Below are 24,895 nucleotides of genomic sequence, written 5' to 3'. Positions count from 1 at the left end.
GGCTTTACCCAGAAAGCCTTGCGGCAGTGGTGTCTAAGCTCACCGTAGCCGTGTATCCTGGTGTTGGGAGTGGGGTGGCTGCGGTGAGGGCTGGGTAAGTAGCTTATATGTTTGTCTGTTGTGTGAATGTATGTGTGTATGAATGGGTGTATGAATGGGTGTATGAATGGGTGTATGAATGGGTGTATGAATGGGTGTATGAATGGGTGTCTGTCCCTAAACCACTGAGTGAACTGCCAAAGGCAGCTCACTCGCGGCCCTGATGCTATCCTTCCTGCTCGCCGGTGCCACATTGGTGTCAGAAGTGGGATTGTGGCATTTGGGTGGCTCTGGTGGTACAGTGGGCCAATATGTCCGATCTGTCTGAGTGCGCTAGCCCAGGTGGCTGTAGGGGCAGGGTGCCCGGTCCAGCAGTGGGTGGAAGAGCGGCTCGGCAGTGTAATGGGGTGCGGTCTGGCCGAGGAGCCACCCAGTGGACGCTGGTGAGTAGGTCACCGGGACGGTTGACCATTTGGGAGGGGGCAGTGTAGCGTCGGCACAGGCTTTGCCCAGAAAGCCTTGCGGCAGTGGTGTCTAAGCTCACCGTAGCCGTCTATCCTGGTGTTGGGAATAGGGTGGCTGCGGTGAGGGCTGGGTAGGTAGCTTATATGTTTGTCTGTTGTGTGAATGTATGTGTGTATGAATGGGTGTCTGTCCCTAAACCACTGAGTGAACTGCCAAAGGCAGCTCACTCGCGGCCCTGACGCTATCCTTCCTGCTCGCTGGCGCCACAGTATTTTATGAAATAAATGTTTAAATGTGTACAGTTAAAAGATAAGACAGTATAGTAATACTTTACATTAAGATTCCTGTAACCAAGACTATTACACAAAATGTAATCTTACAAAACTATTGTTTGTGTTAATGTTAGTTTAATAATAAATATTAACAGTTTTGCATTCGTGACTAAATAAATACTAATGGACATAATGAAAATCTGCCTATCTTTATTTTGGATTATAATGAAGGAATTAAGTAAAACCATTCATTCACATTTATTCAAAGTAACGTATATTTTAACTGATTTGTTAGTATTAATCAACATGAATTCTAACCCTGATTTCAAATAAGTCAACACAAATTAGCATAACTTTAAATAACAATATATTCATTATCAACATATTATTTATCAACTAAACTTGTTATAATAGCAGTTTTTTGCAAAAACTCAACCCACATTCAGCCTGTTGAGTTATGATTTCTGACAGAATTATGTCCTAAATAAGTAGACAAATTGGGTAAAATTAGAATTAGCGTAATTTATGGACTGAACAAACATAATAATTAAGATTAATATAAATAACATAACATTACACATAACACAACAGAACATTGTTGTTAAGGGAGATGCTCATAGCCTGGAGGGGGGAAAAGCTTTTTCAGGCAGTTTTATAACAGAATAAACTCACTGGTTTGTCACACAACATGTTAAGTTTAGAGACAGAAAGACAGACAAAATGTGACTGAGAGTTTGGAAATGGAACAGTGGTACTTACATCCACAATGAAGAAGTCCAGCCAGCACCAGGCATTGGTGAAATATTTGACAAAACCATAAGCTACCCATTTCAGCAACATCTCCAGGATGAAGATATAGGTGAACACTCGATCTGCATATTCTAAAATGATCTGGATGGTTTTCCTCTGTTCAATGTAAACATCCTCAAATGCCTAGTAGGAGAAGAGATTAAAATTATATGTGTATAATTATGTATAATAAAAATTCCCACTGTGTTTATATAACAGCACATCTGAAGCAAATTAAGGGTGGTTACTGAGATCCCAATGGTTTAATCATGTTGTAACTGAAATTTTGATCATAAAGCTAGCAGAAGGGTTTAAGATCAGCAATATTATGTAGGGATTGAATAATTGACACATGGCAGTATTAACAAAGTATCGTGTTACTCTAAAATACTGCATCATTCATTTTGTTTCATTATTTGCTGTAACCTTTATTACAGCAAATTATATTTATTTTATATCAGTTTATATTATGCTGCAGAGTTATAAACCTCTATTTTCTTTGTGGGGGTATTTTATACAAAAGCAAGTATATGTATGCTATGTAAATCAAACAAAGCACATCAGCCAAGCAAAACCATACAGCTGATAAAGCTTTCTTTCTTCTTCTTTTGACAGATAATATTTATTTTAGATAAAATAATGTAACATAAAGTGTAGTTTTACATAAACTTTTTCAAGCGTAGTGTCATCTGATGCATGGTCAACACTTGCAAAAGTGCCTATAAAAACATTTTCAATCAGTTCTTTTTTTAATTGAACGCAAAATGATTTTATTACCCATGTAGTACTCATAGTATTACTCTGTAAATAATAATTCTGCTACGGTCTATATGTTCCACAGGGTGGCAGTGCAGACTTACTTATATTAACTCACGGTTCTACTAAGACAAGGAGTTTGGCCACGGTCCCTAAGTGTGGCTGTGAGAAATGCTGCAGAAACCTCTGCATGTGAGGTGTTTTACACAGCATTTGGCTACAGTCCCTTAAACCTGAGCTAATATACTGCAGCCAAAGACAGACTGCTGAGCTACAAGAACCAGTACAGTGCAATACAGCAGCAGTCATTAGTCAACTATACATCATACAACCCTGGGCATCTTCATTTTTCTTTGATACACAGCAATATATGATGCCTTAAAGCACTCGTTTTACTGGAGCCCATTAGCAGCACTGTAATGCATATTAAATAAGATTGGACCGGACAGCATGTGTGCAACTGTGCTTACATTACCAGCATAGTGGAGTCACTATTGGAAACTAGCTGACTACTTATGCTGATGGTTTGGAGTGTATAATGGTGCATATGAGTATCTGTGTCCTCACCAGAGCTCCAGAGCTGAGAAGAATCATGAAAATGATGAGAGTCTCAAACCAGTTGTGTTCTACAATGAGGTAGCAGGTTTTTCTGAGGTACCACCAGTGCTTTCCCCAGCCCTCAGTAATGGATACATCACAGCATTTATACCGTGCTACACAGGCTGAAAAACACACAAGCACACACACAGTTTCACCATGGATAAAATATTACATTTATTATTGTCTACTGTTAAATAGTATAAGCAACTTTGATTCTGTTTTGGTACTTGAAAGTTAGCCAGCTAGCATGTAGAGTTGTTGAAGACTGCACAGTCATTACACAACAGCCATTACACTGCTTTCATGTAAATATGTGTGAAAGTACAGTACTTATTAAAATGCTTGTAAAATGGCACAACTAAACAGTTCAAATGAATCTTCTGGAATAACAGCCTAAGAAATAATAAAATACCAGGATTCATAAATATTTACAAAGATACAAATTGGAAACATCCCCATGTCATACTGCCATACCATAAATAAAGCCCACCATCCACCATTGCTACATCTTGCTTCACATTCATCTGTGCCAAATAGGATGTAAAATGAGCACTAATCACTATTAGTGCAAAATACCATGTATAACATAGTATGTCGTTAATCATAATTTACACTGCATGGCTAGCTGATTTATATACAAGTGTGATTTTAGCATCACTGTCTTTGTGTAGTGGTATTTAGCAAAAAAAAAAGATTACAAATACCCTACAATAATCTGGATTTTATAAAACTGGAACCTTAAACTTTGGCTGAGGTTTCGTTGCTTACAACACTGACAAAAAAGCAGGAGCAAGGGCTTTTTTTTAATTACACTGATGGTAGTTTTGGCAACACCAAACACCAGTTTTTGGTAGTTTTAGTAACACCAAATGATAATGTTTTCCAACAGTAATATTTAGGGATTTTTGCCTCTTTTTCCATCAAGAGCAAAGCAAACTTGGGTCCTCAACCATGCAAGTTTGTCGCGGTTCTAGTTGGAATTGGATTTTTTAAAATTATTGCTTTAACTGTAAATATGAAAATTTTATTGGGAGTAGTTACTTGATAGCCATTTACTGGCTTATTATGGCCAACATATTTTTTCTTTATTTATATTTAAATGCTCCTGTTTGTACCATTTTGAAGACCATTTGAATCCTAGGTAGACACTCAACTTAAGTCAAATATACAGTGTATCACAAAAGTGAGTACACCCCTCACATTTCTGCAGATATTTAAGTATATCTTTTCATGGGACAACACTGACAAAATGACACTTTGACACAATGAAAAGTAGTCTGTGTGCAGCTTATATAACAGTGTAAATTTATTCTTCCCTCAAAATAACTCAATATACAGCCATTAATGTCTAAACCACCGGCAACAAAAGTGACTACACCCCTTAGTGAAAGTTCCTGAAGTGTCAATATTTTGTGTGGCCACCATTATTTCCCAGAACTGCCTTAACTCTCCTGGGCATGGAGTTTACCAGAGCTTCACAGGTTGCCACTGGAATGCTTTTGCACTCCTCCATGACGACATCACAGAGCTGGCAGATATTCGAGACTTTGCGCTCCTCCACCTTCCGCTTGAGGATGCCCCAAAGATGTTCTATTGGGTTTAGGTCTGGAGACATGCTTGGCCAGTCCATCACCTTTACCCTTAGCCTCTTCAATAAAGCAGTGGTCGTCTTAGAGGTGTGTTTGGGGTCATTATCATGCTGGAACACTGCCCTGCGACCCAGTTTCCGGAGGGAGGGGATCATGCTCTGCTTCAGTATTTCACAGTACATATTGGAGTTCATGTGTCCCTCAATGAAATGTAACTCCCCAACACCTGCTGCACTCATGCAGCCCCAGACCATGGCATTCCCACCACCATGCTTGACTGTAGGCATGACACACTTATCTTTGTACTCCTCACCTGATTGCCGCCACACATGCTTGAGACCATCTGAACCAAACAAATTAATCTTGGTCTCATCAGACCATAGGACATGGTTCCAGTAATCCATGTCCTTTGTTGACATGTCTTCAGCAAACTGTTTGCGGGCTTGCTTGTGTAGAGACTTCAGAAGAGGCTTCCTTCTGGGGTGACAGCCATGCAGACCAATTTGATGTAGTGTGCGGCGTATGGTCTGAGCACTGACAGGCTGACCCCCCACCTTTTCAATCTCTGCAGCAATGCTGACAGCACTCCTGCGCCTATCTTTCAAAGACAGCAGTTGGATGTGACGCTGAGCACGTGCACTCAGCTTCTTTGGACGACCAGCGCGAGGTCTGTTCTGAGTGGACCCTGCTCTTTTAAAACGCTGGATGATCTTGGCCACTGTGCTGCAGCTCAGTTTCAGGGTGTTGGCAATCTTCTTGTAGCCTTGGCCATCTTCATGTAGCGCAACAATTCGTCTTTTAAGATCCTCAGAGAGTTCTTTGCCATGAGGTGCCATGTTGAAACTTTCAGTGACCAGTATGAGAGAGTGTGAGAGCTGTACTACTAAATTGAACACACCTGCTCCCTATGCACACCTGAGACCTAGTAACACTAAGGAGTCACATGACATTTTGGAGGGAAAATGACAAGCAGTGCTCAATTTGGACATTTAGGGGTGTAGTCTCTTAGGGGTGTACTCACTTTTGTTGCCGGTGGTTTAGACATTAATGGCTGTATATTGAGTTATTTTGAGGGAAGAATAAATTTACACTGTTATATAAGCTGCACACAGACTACTTTTCATTGTGTCAAAGTGTCATTTTGTCAGTGTTGTCCCATGAAAAGATATACTTAAATATCTGCAGAAATGTGAGGGGTGTACTCACTTTTGTGATACACTGTAAATTGAAAAATGCTTTACATTTTCTTTTTAAGGGTTTTTAAGGGTGCAATGAATTTATTTACCTTTATCAAAGGTTGGATTTGACTGTTTTCTTATAGCCCTTTGCTCACCCTTATCAGGGGTGCCAATAATTGTGAACTGTTATTTTTGTTCATGTACTAATTTATAAATGATAAACCAGGCCCTCTTCTTAAACCTGCTGTAGCTTACCATCAGTCCAGCAGGCCTCTGGATCTAGATATTCCTCCACCACCTCCACAGCCACCTCCTCCTCCTCAGGCTTTATATCTATAGTACTGCCCTCAGAAGAACTTGTGTCATCCAGCTGAGAAGAAAAAGAGTGGTGAAACAGAGAAAGTGAGAAAAATAAAGATAGAGTAACTGAAACTGAGTAACTGAAAGATCAGTGTTGCAATCTCATGATGAAATCCCTGCCTACCCATCGCATATAACTGTATAATTTCTTTATTTCTTTAATTACTTGTAACTACATTAATTAGGATTTATCTAAATCATTCCACCACTACTTGAAACCCAGTTCCAAAAAAAGTTGAGACTAAAGTGAAAATGTAAATAAAAACAGTAGCATTTATCTGCAGATTCTTTTGCCCGTGTTTAATTAAAACTGTAAAAAGAAAAATATGTAACATTTTTTAACTAATTAACTTTTTGATTTTTAAAAAATTATTAGTACATACTTAATCTGATAGCTGCAACAAGTTTCAAAAAATGTAGGCCTGGTTTATCACTGTTACACCATCTATCCTTTTAACAAAGTTTTGTAACACTTTGGGAACTAGGGACACCAGTTGTAGTTGTGAAAATTGCATTTTAATAGACAGGGAAGTACTGCAGGCAGGCCTGTCTATCACCCGCATTCTCTTAACACAAAGCTGAGCTGTTCTACATGCTGAATGTGGTTTGGCATTGTCTCGATGAAACAGGCAGTGTTGTTTGTTCAAAGGACATTGTCTAGATGGATGACAAGGTCATTGTCTAAAGTATTTAGCTTTAGCCTTAGATATGACCAATTATGTCAGTAGAGCCAGGCTGGTTGACTTGTGTAATAGACACAATTATTGTTTTAAAGTAACTATTAAGCTCTCGGAAATAAAGCTGTTGAAATTAACTATGTAAATATGAGTTTCAGCAAACTTTTTAAAATCAAATCAAATTACTTTTATTGTCACAGAACATTAACATCAGTGTACAGGTGAGTGAAAATCAAATCTTAAATGCGTAGTTCCTCGGACTAAGTACTAAGGTAAATTGCTTGTATGTATCAATAAATTATATATATATCACCATACACATCACCATAATACATTTTAAGGTATTATAGTGATGTATTATTGCTAGGTAGTATGGTAAGGTATTATTAATTACTGCATAACCATGTCTGTCATATTTTTCCTTAAACATGTCACCTGTGGTTCATATCAACTTATTTTTCATATCATCTTAAAAATTACAGTCTGTTTTGTATTTTTTTTATTCTGCTATTTCTTAGTTGTAATTTGAATTTGTAATTTGAACAGAGATACATATTACATTAAATTTAAAAAGTCCACAGATTACTTAATTAAAAATATTATTTGTTGCAGCTGTACACATTGTATATATCAATGAAAAATATCATAATTTAGGATATTATTTCTTTAATGAATGCAGTTTAAATAATTTGATCTACAGAAGCAATCACATCCACACATCAGAACGAGAACAACCTTTGTAAAACAGCAGCCAACATCTAATCACAGCACACATTCATATACAATGTCTATTACAGTCAGGCCTCCATCTGCAGGGGCAGGATGACGCTGCAGTTTCAAAAAATCCCCGATGTCAGCACATGCGCGCGCACACACACACACTTACACACACACACACACACACACACACACACACACACACACACACACACACACACACACACTCACTCACAGACACACGTACACCCAGACACCCAGAAGCAGCAACAGAATCAAGGAACATTCACACGCCACCACTGCAGTCCTTACCGATCCACCCTAGCCAATCATAGCCTCAGATCCTCCCAGCAATGCCCTGACTGGCTGGTAGCATTACCTGTTACAACATTATTGGATCTTTATTCATCACTTGGCATGTGTAGTCCAGCTGTACTGGATCTGTTCCTCTAAACTAGGTCAAGGTGACCTACACATCACATAGACACTGAGACTGTGGTAGGAAACTCTGTGTATGTGTGCAGGAGTGAAAGATGGAGAATGTAGCGGATAACGGCTGCACAGGGAAAACGAGTGCCTCTTTCTATTTAACATTCAGGACTCATTCTGAGTCAATCTGTGTCTTTATGTGTCTGATTGCTTATAACTGTGTTATCTACCTTATCATTTGTGTCATTGTCGACTGGTGGTCTCACAGGGCCACAGGAACTTATCGTAATTAGATTTAAGTTTGGAAAATCTGATAAGTGATTTTTAAAGATGGGTGGGAAAAAATTCAGCTTTTAATTTTATACACTAATGTATGCCTCCTAAAAGCAAATTTCACAGACATTCAAAGTAACTGTGTGACATGAATCATACAGTATTAACGTTATGTCTGATTTGTGAAGTCTGAATGATTACACACAATGTAGCACATCTGAGTTAGAACAGTGACGCTAAATGGTGTGCTGTTACCCATGAGAGAATGTAAAAAAGTACATTAGTGCATAGAAATAAAACTAAATTAAATGGTCTACTTATGACATGGCTTTTTTAATTAAGTTTAAAACATTTTGCACATGTTGAGGAAGTATTTCCGAGCCTATCACAGAATAATTGTGTTTTTTATCATAGTGACATCTAAGGCAGTGGTCCCCAACCACCAGGCCGTGGACCAGTACCGGTCCATGGGTAATTTTTATTACCAGGCCGCACAGAAAGAATAAATAATTAGAAATCGCTACAAGCAATTAAATTTGGTGTTAGTGTCTCTAATCTCCACTAGATGGGAGCAGCGTCTCGTTGCAGCGAAAAAAGCTCAGGATTCCCACCGATGTTCCATTCTATAGTTCTTCTATTTTAAATCCTGCCGCCCCCACTGGTCCGTGAAATTATATCTTATATGAAACCGCTCCGTGTTGCAAAAAAGGTTGGGAAGCACTGATCTAAAGGATCAAAGAACTGCTAGTGCTATGTCTGGCGAAAAACAGGCAACGCCCATCCCTTAGTTATTGCCATTTTTATGGTGAAACATGATGGTGGCTGTATAATGCTATGGGGGATGCGCGGGGCTCTCAGGGACAGAAAGGCTGGTAAAAAATTATGAGACAGATAAATGCAGCCAAATACAGGAACATCATGGAAGAAAATCCATTAAGTTCACCTTCACTTTAACATGATGGAACCTGAAGCATAGAATGAAAACAACACTGGAGTGGCTTTAGGGCAAATCTAAGAATTGTGGTAAGTCAGAATTAAATCTTATCAAACATCTGTGGAAAGACCTGATAATGGCCATTTACAAATTATCTCTGATGAGAATTGAAGAAATTGCTTTGCTTTATAAAAATGGAAGAAACTACAGCACAGTCAGCCAAAATGTTGCAATAGTTAAAGTTTGTGGGAATAACATACACTAATCAGCCATAACATTAAAACCACCTCCTTGTTTCTACACTCACTGTCCATTTGATCAGCTCCACTTACCATATAGAAGCACTTTGTAGTTCTACAATTACTGACTGTAGTCCATCTGTTTCTCTACATACTTTTTTAGCCTGCTTTCACCCTGTTCTTCAATGGTCAGGACCACCACAGAGCAGGTATTATTTAGGTGGTGGATGATTCTCAGCACTGCAGTGACAATGACATGGTGGTTGTGTGTTAGTGTGTGTTGTGCTGGTATGAGTGGATCAGACACAGCAGCGCTGCTGGAGTTTTTAAATACCGTGTCCACTCACTGTTCACTCTGTTAGACGCTCCTACCTAGTTGGTCCACCTTGTAGATGTAAAGTCAGAGACGATCGCCCATCTATTGCTGCTGTTTGAGTCGGTCATCTTCTAGACCTTCATCAGTGGTCACAGGACGCTGCCCACGGGGCGCTGTTGGCTGGATATTTTTGGTTGGTGGACTATTTTTAGTCCAGCAGTGACAGTGAGGTGTCTTATCCACTCATACCAGCACAACACACACTAACACACCACCACCATGTCAGTGTCACTGCAGTGCTAAGAATGATCCACCACCTAAATAATACCTACTATGTAGTAGTCTTGGGAGAGTCCTGACCATTGAAGAACAGCATGAAAGGGGGCTAACAAAGCATGCAGAGAAATAGATGGACTACAGTCAGTTATTGTAGAACTACAAAGTGCTTCTATATGGTAAGTGGAGCTGATAAAATGGACAGTGAGTGTAGAAACAAGGAGGTGGTTTTAATGTTATGGCTGATCAGTGTATGTCTTAATATTGCTATGCTTGTAACAGCATTTTTTTTTAAAGCTACCAACTGTATATGGGAACACCAAGGTTAACACCAAGGTCCTTAATTGTAACTTTTGGTTTTACAGAACAATGACCAAGCGCTACGATCAAATTAATGATTACATTTAATATTTAGTATGCAAACTTGGTACTTTTGTTTTCTTGGATGTCTTAGACAGTTATTAAAGAATGTTTTTAAAAACTAGAAACTAATCAGGTGACTATAGAATATATCAGCAAGCAAATTCCAATACTCATATGAGTACACACAAAAGAAATCAAACCAATAAGGCAAAACATTACATCATCTCCTGGACTGCATCTATTCTCTGGCTGAGTGGATAAGCACTCAGCAGTAGCAAGGAGGCAATAAATCACAGCAGTAGCCCAGCTCAACACTATGGCTATACCGCCTACACAGCCCATACTTCCTTGATCAATTCATACTCACTTCATCTACTTTTACTCTTTACATTCAACCTTTTAATTAGTTTTTTAATCCACTAAACAAACTTATTGTTACCCTTTAATGTAACTAGATTGAGTTACAATATATAAAATGGTTGCTTTGGTTTTCATTCAACATCCGAAAAAATCCTAAAAGTTGGATTAGATGCTCCAAATTGTCCCTAGGTGTAAGTGTATTAATAATTGATGCTCCCCATTGGATTGGAACCATGTCCACCATGTATTTATGCCTTGCAAGTGCTCAAAAAAAGAATAGTTCATAAATAAAATAAGGAACAGAAAATCATTGTGTTAAACTATATAGGGCTTGATAAGATGGACCAATAAAAAAAGTAATAAAAATTAAAATCGATAGGTAGCCTCTTTGCAAGTCATGACATGGGGAAAACAGTGAAAACCACTAAAGCCTTTCTCAAAAACAATGCGTGCAAGACATAAATCAGTTCATTCTAACATTTTACATACTCACACTTACTTACACCTAGAGCAGGGGTGTCAAACTCATTTTCACCAAGGGCCACATCCGCATTATGGTGGCCCTCAAAGGGCCGATTGTAACGTATCCTGCTGTGATTGCAGTCTGCCTTTTAAGTCTTGGACAATTTGTTGTTTTACTTGGAGGCTAAATTCTGTGTTTGGTGTCAAAATGCCAAATGTATACTTCTTGAAGCACAAACTTGTATTTACTTTCCCATCTTTCATTAAATTCTCTTCCTTCTGCTTCAATTTTCTCTTCTTGTACATTTTGGAATTATTTGTAAATATTTCTCAACATCATCTAGTGGCGGGATGCGGTCACTTTGCAGGTCACAAAATCGGCATGCATTGTAAGAGATGCAGTTATTGTACGATTTTACAGTGTATTTTAAGACAATTGTTCTGCCCTCACTAAGTTTTCCCCCTTTCTCACCTAGACAGACAGACAACTCCCTCCAAAATACAGTTACATTGGTTTTATTTGCTTCCCAACTGTATAGTGTGTGCATCAGAATGGAGTAAAACTACAAAATACAAACAATAAAAACAATGTAAAAAAACGTAATACAGTACATGCACATAGCTGTAGTTAAGTGTTACATCTAGTACAATATGAAATTTAACCAAACGTAAAATAGCGCTAACGTGTTAGCATTTTGTGTAAAAATACTGAAACGCTGTAACATACTTGCTAAACATTTACAAACAACTGAGAATATAAATGTCTACTACTTACAGGCGATGCTTCTATATTGGATTGCAAGAGAGTTAACTTCTATTTACAATTGTTTACGCTACTGACTTTACCCCGCATTCTTTTGCCGCTAAAACGTAAAAGTGACCTGGCTTCTTAGCAAAGTCAAAGTTAGTTGCCATGACTACGATGTCAATGGTTGCCGCTCGAAGGGGCAGGTGTCCCAATAAATTATAAGTACGTCTCTGTAACTACTCGAACCATCACAACAATCATACGTGTTTTAAGCTCTCGCGGGCCACATAAAATGACGGGGCAGGCCGGATTTGGCCCGCAGGCCTTGAGTTTGACACCCCTGACCTAGAGGAAATGTATAGTGTAGCCGCTAATTCACCTACTAGAGTCTTTTTGGGACTTGACAGTATCCAAAGAAAACACACACTGAAGACTCACACACTCCGAAAACCGGAGCTCTTTGAGGAAACCCACACAGACACAAGGAGAACATACAAACTCCACATAGAAAGGACCTAGACCCCTCCACCTTGGGATTTAACCCAGGCCCTTCTTGCTGACAGCTCAACCCACCATGCCACCGTGCCACCCTACTAATAATCGCATTTATTTTTAATAACTAGTCCTGCATAGTACACTAATTATACTATTCATATCTTACAAATCAGTCTGTGTTCTTCCCTCCTTCCTCCTTATACTTACATCTTTGCTGTTCTCCACATCTGACTCACTGCTGAAATCTTCTGTGTTCAGGTTCTCAAAGTCTGACTCTCCAACAGCGATAGGAACACGCACAGTCAGGTTTGGGTTGTGGATGAAGGACATGCGTTCCTCGTCAATGATGTACTTTCCCACACTGCTGCCGATGCCACTGGTCGTACCGTTTCCATTCTTAGCGAAGTCAAGTTCACATTTAATGTCCACTCCTGTGTGGTTTCCTATGAGGTTCAGTTTCTTCTCGTACATGTCATCCAATGGCTTGTCGTCATCCTCTAGAGGCGACTTCTTTAGAACTTGTGCCATCAGGAGTCGCGCATGGACTTTAGCCCAAGCAATGCCCTTCTTAATCCGGATGGCTGAGATCTGCAGGTTGTTCATCTCGCCATCATCGTCAGTGGCAGCCAGGTTATCAGCGCTGAACGAGCTGAGCAGCAAGGCCAAAAACAGATTCAGCACCTACAGGAGAGGAGTAGAGCTTTACCCACTGGGATCAGGTTATATTTCAGCAAAAAATCGCAACAAATAAAGAAAAAGCCATCTTTGCTTTAATATTTTTTGCATACTGTACTTTTGTTGTTCATATAAAATATTAATTTCAATACTTTCAATACCACTATTTATTGCTCATTCACTCTGAGATTAAGCCAATCATGTCTGTGTAGGCACCCAGGCGGCCAATAGCAGAGCTGAGATTCAAACTCGAGAGCTCAAGAGCTCAGCAGCATTGGGCGTGATATATAAATGATTAAAAAAGCAAAATAATAACAAAAAGCTCTGGTCAAGCAAGTATGTTCTCAATGTGGATTTTAAAGCAGTTTCAAACACCACTTAATGTAAATACTAAACACAATGAAAACATATATTCATTCATTTTCTTATCTGCTTATTCAATTAGGGTCACGGGGGGTGCTGGAGCCTATCCCAGCACTTCAGTGGGCACAAGGCACACAGTAACACCCTGGACCATCTCAGGGCAGTTACACATACACACACACACACCCATACACATTCCCATTCACTTATAGGGCAATTTCACTGTCTCCAATTAACCTGACTGCATGTTTTTGGACTGTGGAAGGAAACCCACGCAGACACGGGGAGAACATGCAAACTCCACACAGAAAGGACCCGGACCGCCCCATCTGGGGATCGAACCCAGGACCTTCTTGCTGTGAGGTGACAGTGCTACCCACCAAGCCAATATGCCACCCACAATGACAACAGTTATGATAAAATAATATTGCTGTTTAGAGAGTAGAGGAAATGTTTAAACTCACCACCAAGTTTCCGATGACCATGACCATCATAAAGACAGTCAGGCACATGGTCTGGTCGGCCACCTCCATGCAGTCCCACATGGTCTCAATCCATTCACCACACAACACACGGAACACGATTAGGAATGAGTGAAAGAAGTCGTTCATGTGCCAGCGTGGTAGCTCACAGCTTTCGGCGATCTTACACACACAGTCCTTGTAGCTCTTACCAAACAGCTGCATTCCCACCACAGCAAAGATAAAGACAATGATGGCCAGCACCAGTGTCAGGTTCCCCAGAGCGCCCACTGAGTTTCCAATTATCTTGATCAACATGTTTAGAGTGGGCCAGGACTTAGCCAGTTTGAAAACTCTTAACTGTGTAAGAAAAAAAAGACAGTATTGTGATAAAGGGTATGAGACAGAGGGACTGTAAAATAGACAAGAAAAATTTAACCACATTCATTAAAAATATTTACAATGGGCAAAATTGTGTTTATTAAAAAAATGTCAAATTACAATGTTACAATTAGATATCATTTATGAAAGATTAAACATTATGTTTGTTGTTGATATTATACTTTAAGTTCAGGAAAAAAGGCAGATTACTGATGACAGTCTTGACTGCTGCTAAAACTGTTTAAGAATTGGGTTAAGATTGGGTATCATCTACCCTTTGTTCTGGTATCATTAAAATATTCCATTAGGATATTCTTTACATAGGTTTCTTAATATTCAACAAGCACACAGTCAGGTGTCCACATATTTTTGGCCATGTGGTGTACCTTGTACGAGGGATCTTCAAAAAACATCTCTGATTTGTATGTTACTGTTTTACAGTAAAAAGCAAAAAAAAAAAAAACATTTATCATCTAAACTATTATCTTTCTACTATGGAACAATTAACAATTTTATTTGGATGTATTCATTTAAAATATAATAATACTAAACATTAGAATAACTATTTTTGTTAAGGCATTACACAAAATTTTTTCTTGGGAAGAGAAGACCAAGTACTCACCAATCTAAAGGATCTGAGCACTGACAGTCCTTCAACATCAGCTAGCATCAACTCCACCAAACTCAGGCTAACAATGAAGCCATCAAATATGTTCCAGCCCTCCTGAAAGTAGTAGTATGGGTCCATTGCTACCAGCTTTGCAACCATCTCAGTCGTGAAGATACCGGTAAACACCTGTAAGAGGGAAAAGGAAAAAGATTTAAGATTGCTTAAAATATTCATTCATTGTCTGTCTTACTATCGCTTTATCTGATTCTGGTTTGCGGTGGGTACAATTCACTGGGCAAAAGGTAGGAAACACCCTGGTCAGACTGTCAGGGCAAACACACACACACACACACACACACACCACATATTTAAACCTAGGGCAATTTAGAATCTCCAATTACTTTAACTGCATGTTTTTGGACTGTGGGAGGAAACTGGAGCTCCCAGAGGAAACCCACACAGACACAGGGAGAACATGCAAACTCCACACAGAAAGGACCCGGACCGCCCCACCTGGGTATCAAATCCAGGATCTTTATGCTGTGAGGCAACAGTGCTACTAAATCAGACACTGCGCCACCCTCTGCTTAAAATAGCTTAAACTAAAATAAAATAAACATTTAACATCAAAACTTTAACATCATTTTTTCAACACACACTTTGCCATGTGTTAGATTATTGAAATGCACTAAAAGTTAAATTAATAACTAAGAACTGTACAAAATTTGAACAATAAGAGACATTTTGTATACATTGTAAAGTGTCCTGTAAACATTGTATACATTGTAAAGTGTCCTGTAAACATTGTATACATTGTAAAGTAAATCCTGGCAGACTCCTGGATTTTTATCAAGTTCTTCAAAGTTAGACAAAATAAAAAAAAATAAAAACTGATAAAAACTGATAACTGTGCTTAAAACATTTGTGATTTAATGTATTTTTGCAGTATAAATCCTTACCAAGTTTCCCACAGACAGCACATGTTCAAATTGTTCAGTCATAGGGTAGTGCTCCATGGCCATGAAGACTGTGTTCAGCACAATACATATTGTAATGGCTAAATCCACAAATGGGTCCATCACTATTAAATTTACTATTTCCTTAATTTTCAGCCAAAGTGGACAACACTCCCAGATCAGAAATACGTTGGCAAATTTGTACCACCATGGTGGACACTTTCTCTGAGACTCCTCCAGTTCTGTATGAGGAAGAGCAAGTTATCACAAAGTTAAACAAACTGTTAACATGTACAATCTGACAGCAAATCTGGATAATGTACAGTACCCTCCACTAGTGTATTAGTGATGACGGTCATCACACTGTTAGCACGCTCTTTCCGTCCAAATGACGTGTTAAGCTGGTCCACTGACACCATCAGGGAGCCCGAGTGTTTTCTTTTCATATCTACCTCGGTGGCCTGTGGAATAAAGTAATGAAGAACAAAAACCAGAGAAAGTGAGAAAGGCAAAAACGAATTAACTCACCACTAAACAAACATACAGTGACATTAACTCATAGTAAAAAATCTTAAGTTCAAAAGAAAAAACAACCTTAATCTGTGCATACTTCTTAGTACAACCACCATCCCTTACTGAGTTTACTCATTAAACCCTCAGAATGCAAGGCTATACTCCGGCTTCATTATGTTTATTCTTAATAATACGCATCATATTACTAGTAAGGTATTAATCGTAAAAGTTTTGCTAATTTAAGAACTTTTTTTTTACATTTTTTGTCTTGGTAACATTTCATTTGCATATTTGATGTGTTTTTTTTTATATTTTATTTATGCATTTTCTCCCAATTTCTCCCAATTTAGCATAGTCAATTTGTCTTACGCTGCTAGGGGATGCCTGTCTGCAGTCGAGGTGGGAATATTGGTGCTCACGCCTCCTTCGACCCGTGTTCAGCTCTTAGCGGAACCCTTTTTTACCCATGCACTCTGCACAGGCGCCTCTCTATCTGCCAATCAGGGTCCTTACACAGCGTTTGAAGACGCCACCCACATAGTCCGGTCATCCTGCCCTAGCAGAAATGTGTCTGCTGCAGGCACTGCCAGTTATGCTTGCTAGATGGCGCTCAGCCGACCGGTGGAAACACCGAGAAGTTGATTTGACAGAAGTTGACATCTGATTTTAAATATAATAGTTTCACAATTTTAGTTTTTATTTTTCTGTTAGAACCAGGTTGTAATTAGATTATAGTATTATTTTCATGTTTTTTTACAGCGTTTTTTACAGTTGGTACAATGTAGTAACACTGGTTCTTACATTGTGATACAGACACACCACCAAAAAAGTTACTTTTAAAGCATTCCCCTTGTACATCATGAATGTGTGTCATGGCAGTCTTGGGATTTTAAGATTTATAAAAGTTTTCTTTTATTATGACTACATGAATATAACACAAAATTGTACTTTTAAAAAGTCTGTTGTGGGTTTAAATATGACAAAATCAAAAATCTGAAAAAGTCAGAGAATTATTATGTCTCTTACTTCTTTTTAACATTACATTAGTGGCATTTGCAAATGCTTTTATCCAAAGCAACTTACAATTATGATTGTATATAATGTCAGCAACTGAGGTTTAAAAGCCTCGCTCAGGTGCCCAGTGGGGAGACTATGTGAGACAGGCCCAACAGCCCAACTTCTGGTTACTAGTCCAGGACTTTTACTACTGAGCTACCACTGCCCACTCAGTCTTCAACAAGCTTCTGGCACTTTGGTTAGATTCTGGCACTTCGGTTAGATTTTTGACCAGCCTACTTTTTGACTTTGTTCTGTTGCATCAAAGATTTAAGAAATTTGACATAAACGTCCTACTACAGTATTCCTTCCACTTTCTGCAAGGCACCAGTTTTACAGGCAGCAAAACAGCCCCAGAGCAAAATACTACTAATACCTGTTCATCATAGGTAGTGTTGTAAGTTTAAACGCTTCACCTTTTTTCTAAAAACATATGTCATATTTTTATATTTTTTATATACAGTTTTATATTTGCTCCTTTGTTTTGTTTGGTTCTTACAATCAATCACTCAAAGGGTGGTTGCAAAGGATGAGTGCCATAACATACATTAAAAGTCTTCGTAAACTCTTCACATAAACTGTGATTCATTTAAACACAAATGAATTAGAATACAGAACATTAACATGCAAGAACATGCAAACAATAAGAAAACAGAAAATTTCAAACACTACAAGACTTCAAGGCCCAGTCTCCACTTTCACAACTGGTTCCCAACTGGCTTCATCTATTAAGATTAAGATTTAATTTATTTACAATTTAGAACTTGTCTTTGGTTGCATACATATTACATAAAGTACATGTTTTATTAATGTTTAATTTATTATATAACTTTACACTAGGCACTGCTGATGTGTCTTAATTTTTCTCTTTTGACTATAAAGTAGTGCGATTTATTATACAATAATTCTACTAAAAAGAAATAAAACACTAATGGGATAAATACACACTTCTGTACATGTATACATACATACATAACTACACTGGACTACTGGGTAGTGACTCAACATGATTTATAATAAATGAATTTCTAACCCTGTGTACAAACTTGACATACCCTCTATTATAAACACTGGTAATAATAAATTCAACATTTGGAAATGGTTTTAATATAAAATTATTTTCAACTACAACAATGTGGGTACAGTAGGTAAGCTGCGTGGAAGCTGAGCCAGAGATCATGCAAAGATCAACCAGCTAAGATAAAGGCAAAGTCTGATTAGAGAGTATAAGGATGTCAGTCCACCATGCTAGCTTAGATGAAAAACATGTTACTGGAAAGGTTAGGAAAGGTTTTTCTTGCATCATGTTTAATCTGGGAAAAGACTGAGTCAGGACTGGAAATAAAGAAAAAAGACAGCATACTGGTTCAATCAAGTCCATGACAGAGGTAGAAATGGTTAAATTATAGAAGGGAAAAATACAGACTTAATAAAGTTAGATGGGTACTGGTAGTATTGGGATCAGTTAAAAGGGAGCAAAGAAGGGCTAATGATAAACGTATGAATTCTTTGGTTCAATAATTTTGCCTATTTGTGATCTTGTACAAAAAGACCTCAAAGACAACATGAAATAAAAATTTAAACACACTTTCTTCACAATGTTCTTCCGGCTGCTCCCTTTAAGGGTTGCCACAGCAGATCATTCGTCTCTATCTTATCAGAATTATTTATATAGTAAAAGTAATACCTGGTGCACTGCTATATTTGCAATACAATGGAATTCTTTTTCTGTGTATCCCAGCTCATCTGGAAGATGGGGTCAGAGCGCTGGTCAGCCATTGTATGGCGCCACTGGAGTCGAGGGTTAAAGGCTTAACAGTGTTTGCACAGAGGAGTCGGCATTTGAACTCTTAGCCTTTCAGTTGACAGCCCAAAGCTCTACCCACTAGGCTACCACTGTCTTGCTATAAACAGATGATGTAGAAGTTTTGAATTTTTCCTTGAAATTTAAATTCTAAATATGCAATGCAACACCACATAAACAAATAAAGTGTGAAAATTGTGTGTTAATTGTGTAATTCTGAAAACACAATGATTACACCAGTAGATAAATATATCCTTTAGGTCTGGCGAGGTTAAATGTTTAGTTGAGTCAACCCACAATTTGAGGTTGTCTTTAAAGTATATCATAGAATAGGGCAGGGGTAAAAATATTGGATCAAGTCCCAAAGCACAAACTCCCAACATACTTAACAGTATGCAGATACATCATTTTTTTTATTTAGAAATAAAAGTAGTATAAAATTTGAAAAGCATTGTTGAGGGCTAGTGTGCATAATATAGTACATCTTTTATGTTTTTTATTATTACAGTTTAAATGAAAAGTCTTACGAACAAGTTAAACTGGTCAGGTAAAATGTTTCGTTTATAATTTCATGTTGTCTTTAAAGTTTAGAAAAGGGTAGGGGTAAAAGTGTGTTTGTTTGGGTGGAGAGGCTGTGCCAGCACCTTAAAACAAGGAAAGCCTCATGAATACGAAAAGGAAAAACCAAGACAAGAATTTTGGGGACCAGAATATCACAGTGGAGTCAAGGTCAAAATGCATTAGGGAAAGATGGAATCAGGATTCATATCGGCCACTGACGCCATGCCTATACTGAAAACCTTCCCCCTGTGGACGTCCTTACACTGTCGTCAGAGGCTGCCTTATCTATTTTCACCTCAGGCAGAAGACGGCCGTGCCCGGGTCCGATCAGAGACACCACGCCATTGCAGTCGACCGTGCTGTTTTTCTTGCAGCCCGAGTGAGGAGCCAGTGGGTTGATGCGCATTGAGCCCTGGCTGTAGCCGCTGTAGCTGTTGCGCCTGTACGGGATGAACAGAGAGCCCCGACGGTCCTCACTTTCTTCCACTGTGCTGTGCTCATCATCCGCAAACTCATTTTCTGAGCCGACATCCCGGGTACGGCCTTTGAAGCTGAAGATGCTGCTGCGACTGTTATGGCGGGACATGAAGGGTGAGCCGGGTATACTCAGCAGAGACTACAATATGGGGAGAAAAAAATTCAGACAAAGTGAGACTATAATAATGTTTTGATTGTAAATAATGTCAAAAAACAAACATTTGAAATTTGAAAAAAAAGCCGAAAGCAAGACTATTAAAAGCAGAGAAACATCTGCAACAAAAAAGGTTTTAAAAACTACAGTTTGATTTTTGACCAGATCTTTTCTGGAGGTGTCCTATTTAAAAATGCCAATGGCTAACTGGTTACGATAAGATTGAATAGGATAGGGTAAAATTAATGCATAGGTAGCTAATACAACATCAGCAGTTTAGAGCAGTGGTCCCCAACCACCGGGTCGCGGACCGGTACCGGTCCATGAGTCATTTATTACCGAACCGCACAGAAAGAATAAATAATTAGAGATTGCTACATTAGCAATGAAAACACTACTTTTTTGTGTTGGAGACTGTGTTATTGTCTCCAATCAGCCCTAGGTGGGAGCAGTGTCTTGTTGCAGCGAATAAAGCTAATTTGTAGTAGTAGTAGTACAGTTATTCAGTTTTAAATCCCCCTGCCCCTGCTGGTCCGTGAAATTATATCTTATATGAAACCGGTCCGTGGTGCAAAAAAGGTTGGGGACCGCTGGTTTAGAGCCTCTAGTCTGGAGGTAAACAAACTACATGGAGCTGTTGGATGTTTAATTATTTTATACATGAACAATTGGAAAACCTGCGTTACACAATACAGGCAGTTATCATTATCATTATTCCTAGTTTTTAGATAGATCAATATCAAAACCAATATTAGGTATTAAAAATCATTACTGATCTGTCTCTAAACAAAACTCTATTATAAAAATACCTAATTACAAACAACAAGCCTTTTAAAAATGACAGTGAAGACAAATAAGAAATGTTACATGTAAAAAATGCAACACTCACATGCGTAGGTACCATACGTGCATTTTAGGCAGTGACCACATACCATAGATTTACAAGAGGAAAACATTCTTGCTAAGCACAAGCATTTTACTGCCTTTATCAAGGAATAAAAGATTTTTAGAAGTAGGACGAATAATTCAGATAGGGACAGTAAAAGCATGGCGTCCCCACACTGCACCCCATTTCCTTCTACAAAAGCCCAGACACAGACTTCTGCTAAAAACAGGTACCCCAAACCCCACCTGTGTAAGGGTAAACCTTAAATCACATACACCGATTAGGCATAACATTATTATTATTATTTACATTATAGGTAAAGTGAATAACACTGATTATCTCTTCATCACGGCACCTGTTAGTAGGTGGGATATATTAGGCAGCAAGTGAACATTTTATCCTTAAAGTTGATGTGTTAGAAGCAGGAAGAATGGACAAGCGTAAGGATTTGAGTGAGTTTGACAAGGGCCGAATTGTGATGGCTAGACGACTGGGTCAGAGCATCTCCAAAACTGCAGCTCTTGTGGGGTGTTCCCCCGACTGCAGTGGTCAGTATCTATCAAAAGTGGTCCAAGGAAGGAACAGTGGTAAACCGGCGACAGTCATGGGCGGCCAAGGCTCACTGATGCATGTGGGGAGCGAAGGCTGGCCCGTGTGGTCGGATCCAACAGACGAGCTACTGTAGATGAAGAAGTTAATGCTGGTTCTGATAGAAAGGTGTCAATGGGTCAAAGACGAGACGTAACTTTTTAGTGTCCCCACTTGATAAATAATATACAGTACAATTATATTAATATAAGTGGATATACCTTCAATCTACTCCATTTGTACATCTTTACTGAAACCTAAAGTAATTTTTACGGAAAATGTATGATTTTTGAAAAAATAACCCTTGAAATCCCCAAAATGTCATTCAGTGCAACGGTCCCCCTACCTCTTTAAGTAATAAAACATTAAGAAAAAACTAATTAATCTTAAGTAAAACTTAAAATGTACTGCTTTACTGCTTTGGCATAATTGTACAAATGTCATGTGTGACATATTAAATAATATTCAATCAGATGTGTTTTTTAATATTAATAATATTCAGGATACTTTCAGTCCCCATTTTCCCAATCTTCAGTTGTCATTCAGTACAACGTTAATAAAAAGCCTTATTTTAATATTCAATCAAGCTACTGCAGTCATGTGACCAATTATAACAACAAAAGAAGACTCCTGGCGACCCTTCAGCACACACACGAGGTTAATGCATTTTAACATTATTTGATAAAAATGTCTTTTTACTGACACAGTACATTAAAGAACAAAACTGAGTGTCATTCAGTACAACACAGAAAACGTAATATTACGGTTAATCTTGTAAACAAACAAGGTTATTAACATTTAAATGTGAATATGTGTAGAAATGTCTTTGAGCTAAGGTCAATGTTAGCTTTTGCTAACCACTGGGATAACTGTAAAATGTGCTAAAGTAAAATTTCTGTCATTCAGTACAACAACAGTCATTCAGTGCAACAGAATTTCGCTGTTGCACTAAATTGACAATGACATTGTTATACTGACTTTACAATGTTTTAAAATTATTTTTAAATATTAAAACCACTTTTTTCCATTCTAGTCTTCCTTAATAAGAGCAGTAATTACGATGAATATTAATAATTATGTTTTTGATGAAGTGGTCCCTGAGATTTTGTTATTGTCAAGTACGATGACCTGCCATTCGTTGGGCAGGTACTGCTGTCTGTAGGAGATGAGGTGCAAGTTAGCTGCATGCTACAAAATTGAAACAGAAATTCCTTTGTGTGGCCAAATCCACCTGATGAAATTTACTACCTTAAGTCTGATGTCAAAATCATAATCGCAGAACCAAAGCCATGTACAGCAAGAACCTCAAGATTAACATCAAAAGACTGGAAAACATTTGTTCAGTTCATGAAATAAAATGCGACTTCAAATGGTTTTCACGGCTGAATGAATTTAGATTTACTGCAGCAACTTTTTCACGTGTTATGACACAAATTCCACACTTCCACACTGTTCTGGTGCCTTACAAGTTGTTATGATGGCTTCATTAGCTATGTTTTTCATTGCCTTACTTTTTTCATGATGTAGTAATATTTTCATTCTACTACTGCTACTTTAATCAATAAAGAACTTAAAAACAAATTAAGTCATGAATATTCTGATGTAACAGGATAATTTGGAGTATGTCATTCAGTGCAACATGACAATGCACATGCACAGAAAATTCAAAACAGAGTAAGTACAGTTTCTTCTGAGGTTTTAAATCTTTTGTAAGAGATATACTAAACTTATAAATTTGAAATGGCTAAGATTGTTCCTTGTGTGTGTATTTTGTCATAAATTAGTCGTTGCACTGAATGACATTTTTGTGCTCTTGTTGTGTGTCAACAACACTAAAATTATCAAATAAGCAAAATGCTGAGAAAAAAAATACATATTTACATAGGTGACACATTTGTGCACAATATTAAATGAAAAAATTATACAATTTAACCATTTCATTTTTTTGGTACTTGGAACACCCTATTCGTCTTTCACCCCAATACACAGTGCATTGCAGTTTGTTGCGTATGGGGCTGCAAAAGGGGGACCAACACAATATTAGGAAGGTGGTTATAATGTTATGCCTCATCGGTGTAAGTCACATAAATAATAAACAGATGAGAGACATGGAAGGCTTCTTTATCCTATTTGTTAAATACCCTAAAACAGTCATTCAAAGTGACATTACTACACATAAATACAGTACAACTACTGCAAAAAAACGAATTACCTGTGCAAAAACAAAGACATTGATTGCAGGAAAAAAGCCAAACTAAATATGTAGGAAATTCTCAGCAGAAAAGGAAAATGTGAGATTTCAAAAGGGGGAGACAGTGAAGGTGGGATATAAAAAAGAAATATGGATATTGTAGATAGATGAATAAGCACAGGCACATTCTTAGATCTCAGGACTCAAGGCTTCTGCACTTTGTCTAATCACAATAGTCAAATGGACGATGACTCAGCAAAAGGGGCTTTAACCGCACAGCGCAGAAAGAAGGAGCCAAGCCGAGCTGGGAGGAACCTGACTTTACTACGTTTTACTGACAACTGCAGCTATTAGTCATAACAGCTGATGCAAAAGAGCACCTGTACAAAAGACACACCTTTTAGGTAATACTTTTCCTTAGGTAGTGCTAAATGCATGATTGGCTAAGTCTGAGTAGAAGGGGGGAGGCCGAAGCCCTGCAATGGATTGGCGCCCTGTCTAGGGTATTCCTGCCTTGCGCCCAGTGTTTCCAGACTTGACGCAACACTCAGCAGGTTAAAGCAGTTGTTAAAAATAAAATGCAAATTATAGCAAACTAAAGCTATAAAATTGGACATGTGTAGAACCATCCGCTTAACAGATTGCCCATGTCTTTCTGTCCCATATTTCTTGGCCATGTTTTCCCCCAAATTTCTCCCAGTCTAATCATTGCCTATTCCCTCATTGCAATTGTCTTGCCGCTTATACCACCCCTGCACTGACCAGGGAGAGCTGCAGATTTTACATTTATGGCATTTAGCTGACGCTTTTACAATTATGACTGAGTACTGATTCAGTACCTTAACTGCTTACCTATCTTAGCCCTTTTCATCTGATGTACTG

General features: G+C 38.3%; 1 protein-coding gene across 1 annotated transcript in view; it reads right to left on the bottom strand.

Annotated features, from left to right (window-relative positions):
• Positions 1-24,895, bottom strand: part of scn8ab (sodium channel, voltage gated, type VIII, alpha subunit b) — an 84,732-nt gene that overhangs the window by 11,089 nt on the left and 48,748 nt on the right. Inside the window, exons 12-20 of the mRNA XM_062997949.1 lie at positions 20,013-20,333; positions 16,112-16,244; positions 15,787-16,025; positions 14,840-15,013; positions 13,840-14,196; positions 12,545-13,018; positions 5,944-6,058; positions 2,889-3,043; positions 1,536-1,709 (exon numbers count right to left, since the gene is read on the bottom strand). Of these exons, the coding sequence (XP_062854019.1) occupies positions 1,536-1,709; positions 2,889-3,043; positions 5,944-6,058; positions 12,545-13,018; positions 13,840-14,196; positions 14,840-15,013; positions 15,787-16,025; positions 16,112-16,244; positions 20,013-20,333 (2,142 nt within the window). The remainder of the gene's footprint in view (positions 1-1,535; positions 1,710-2,888; positions 3,044-5,943; positions 6,059-12,544; positions 13,019-13,839; positions 14,197-14,839; positions 15,014-15,786; positions 16,026-16,111; positions 16,245-20,012; positions 20,334-24,895) is intronic.

Source organism: Trichomycterus rosablanca, chromosome 6 (assembly GCF_030014385.1).
Source record: "Trichomycterus rosablanca isolate fTriRos1 chromosome 6, fTriRos1.hap1, whole genome shotgun sequence".
NCBI classification, from domain to species: domain Eukaryota; kingdom Metazoa; phylum Chordata; class Actinopteri; order Siluriformes; family Trichomycteridae; genus Trichomycterus; species Trichomycterus rosablanca.
This window is presented reverse-complemented; position numbering and strand designations above follow the sequence as displayed.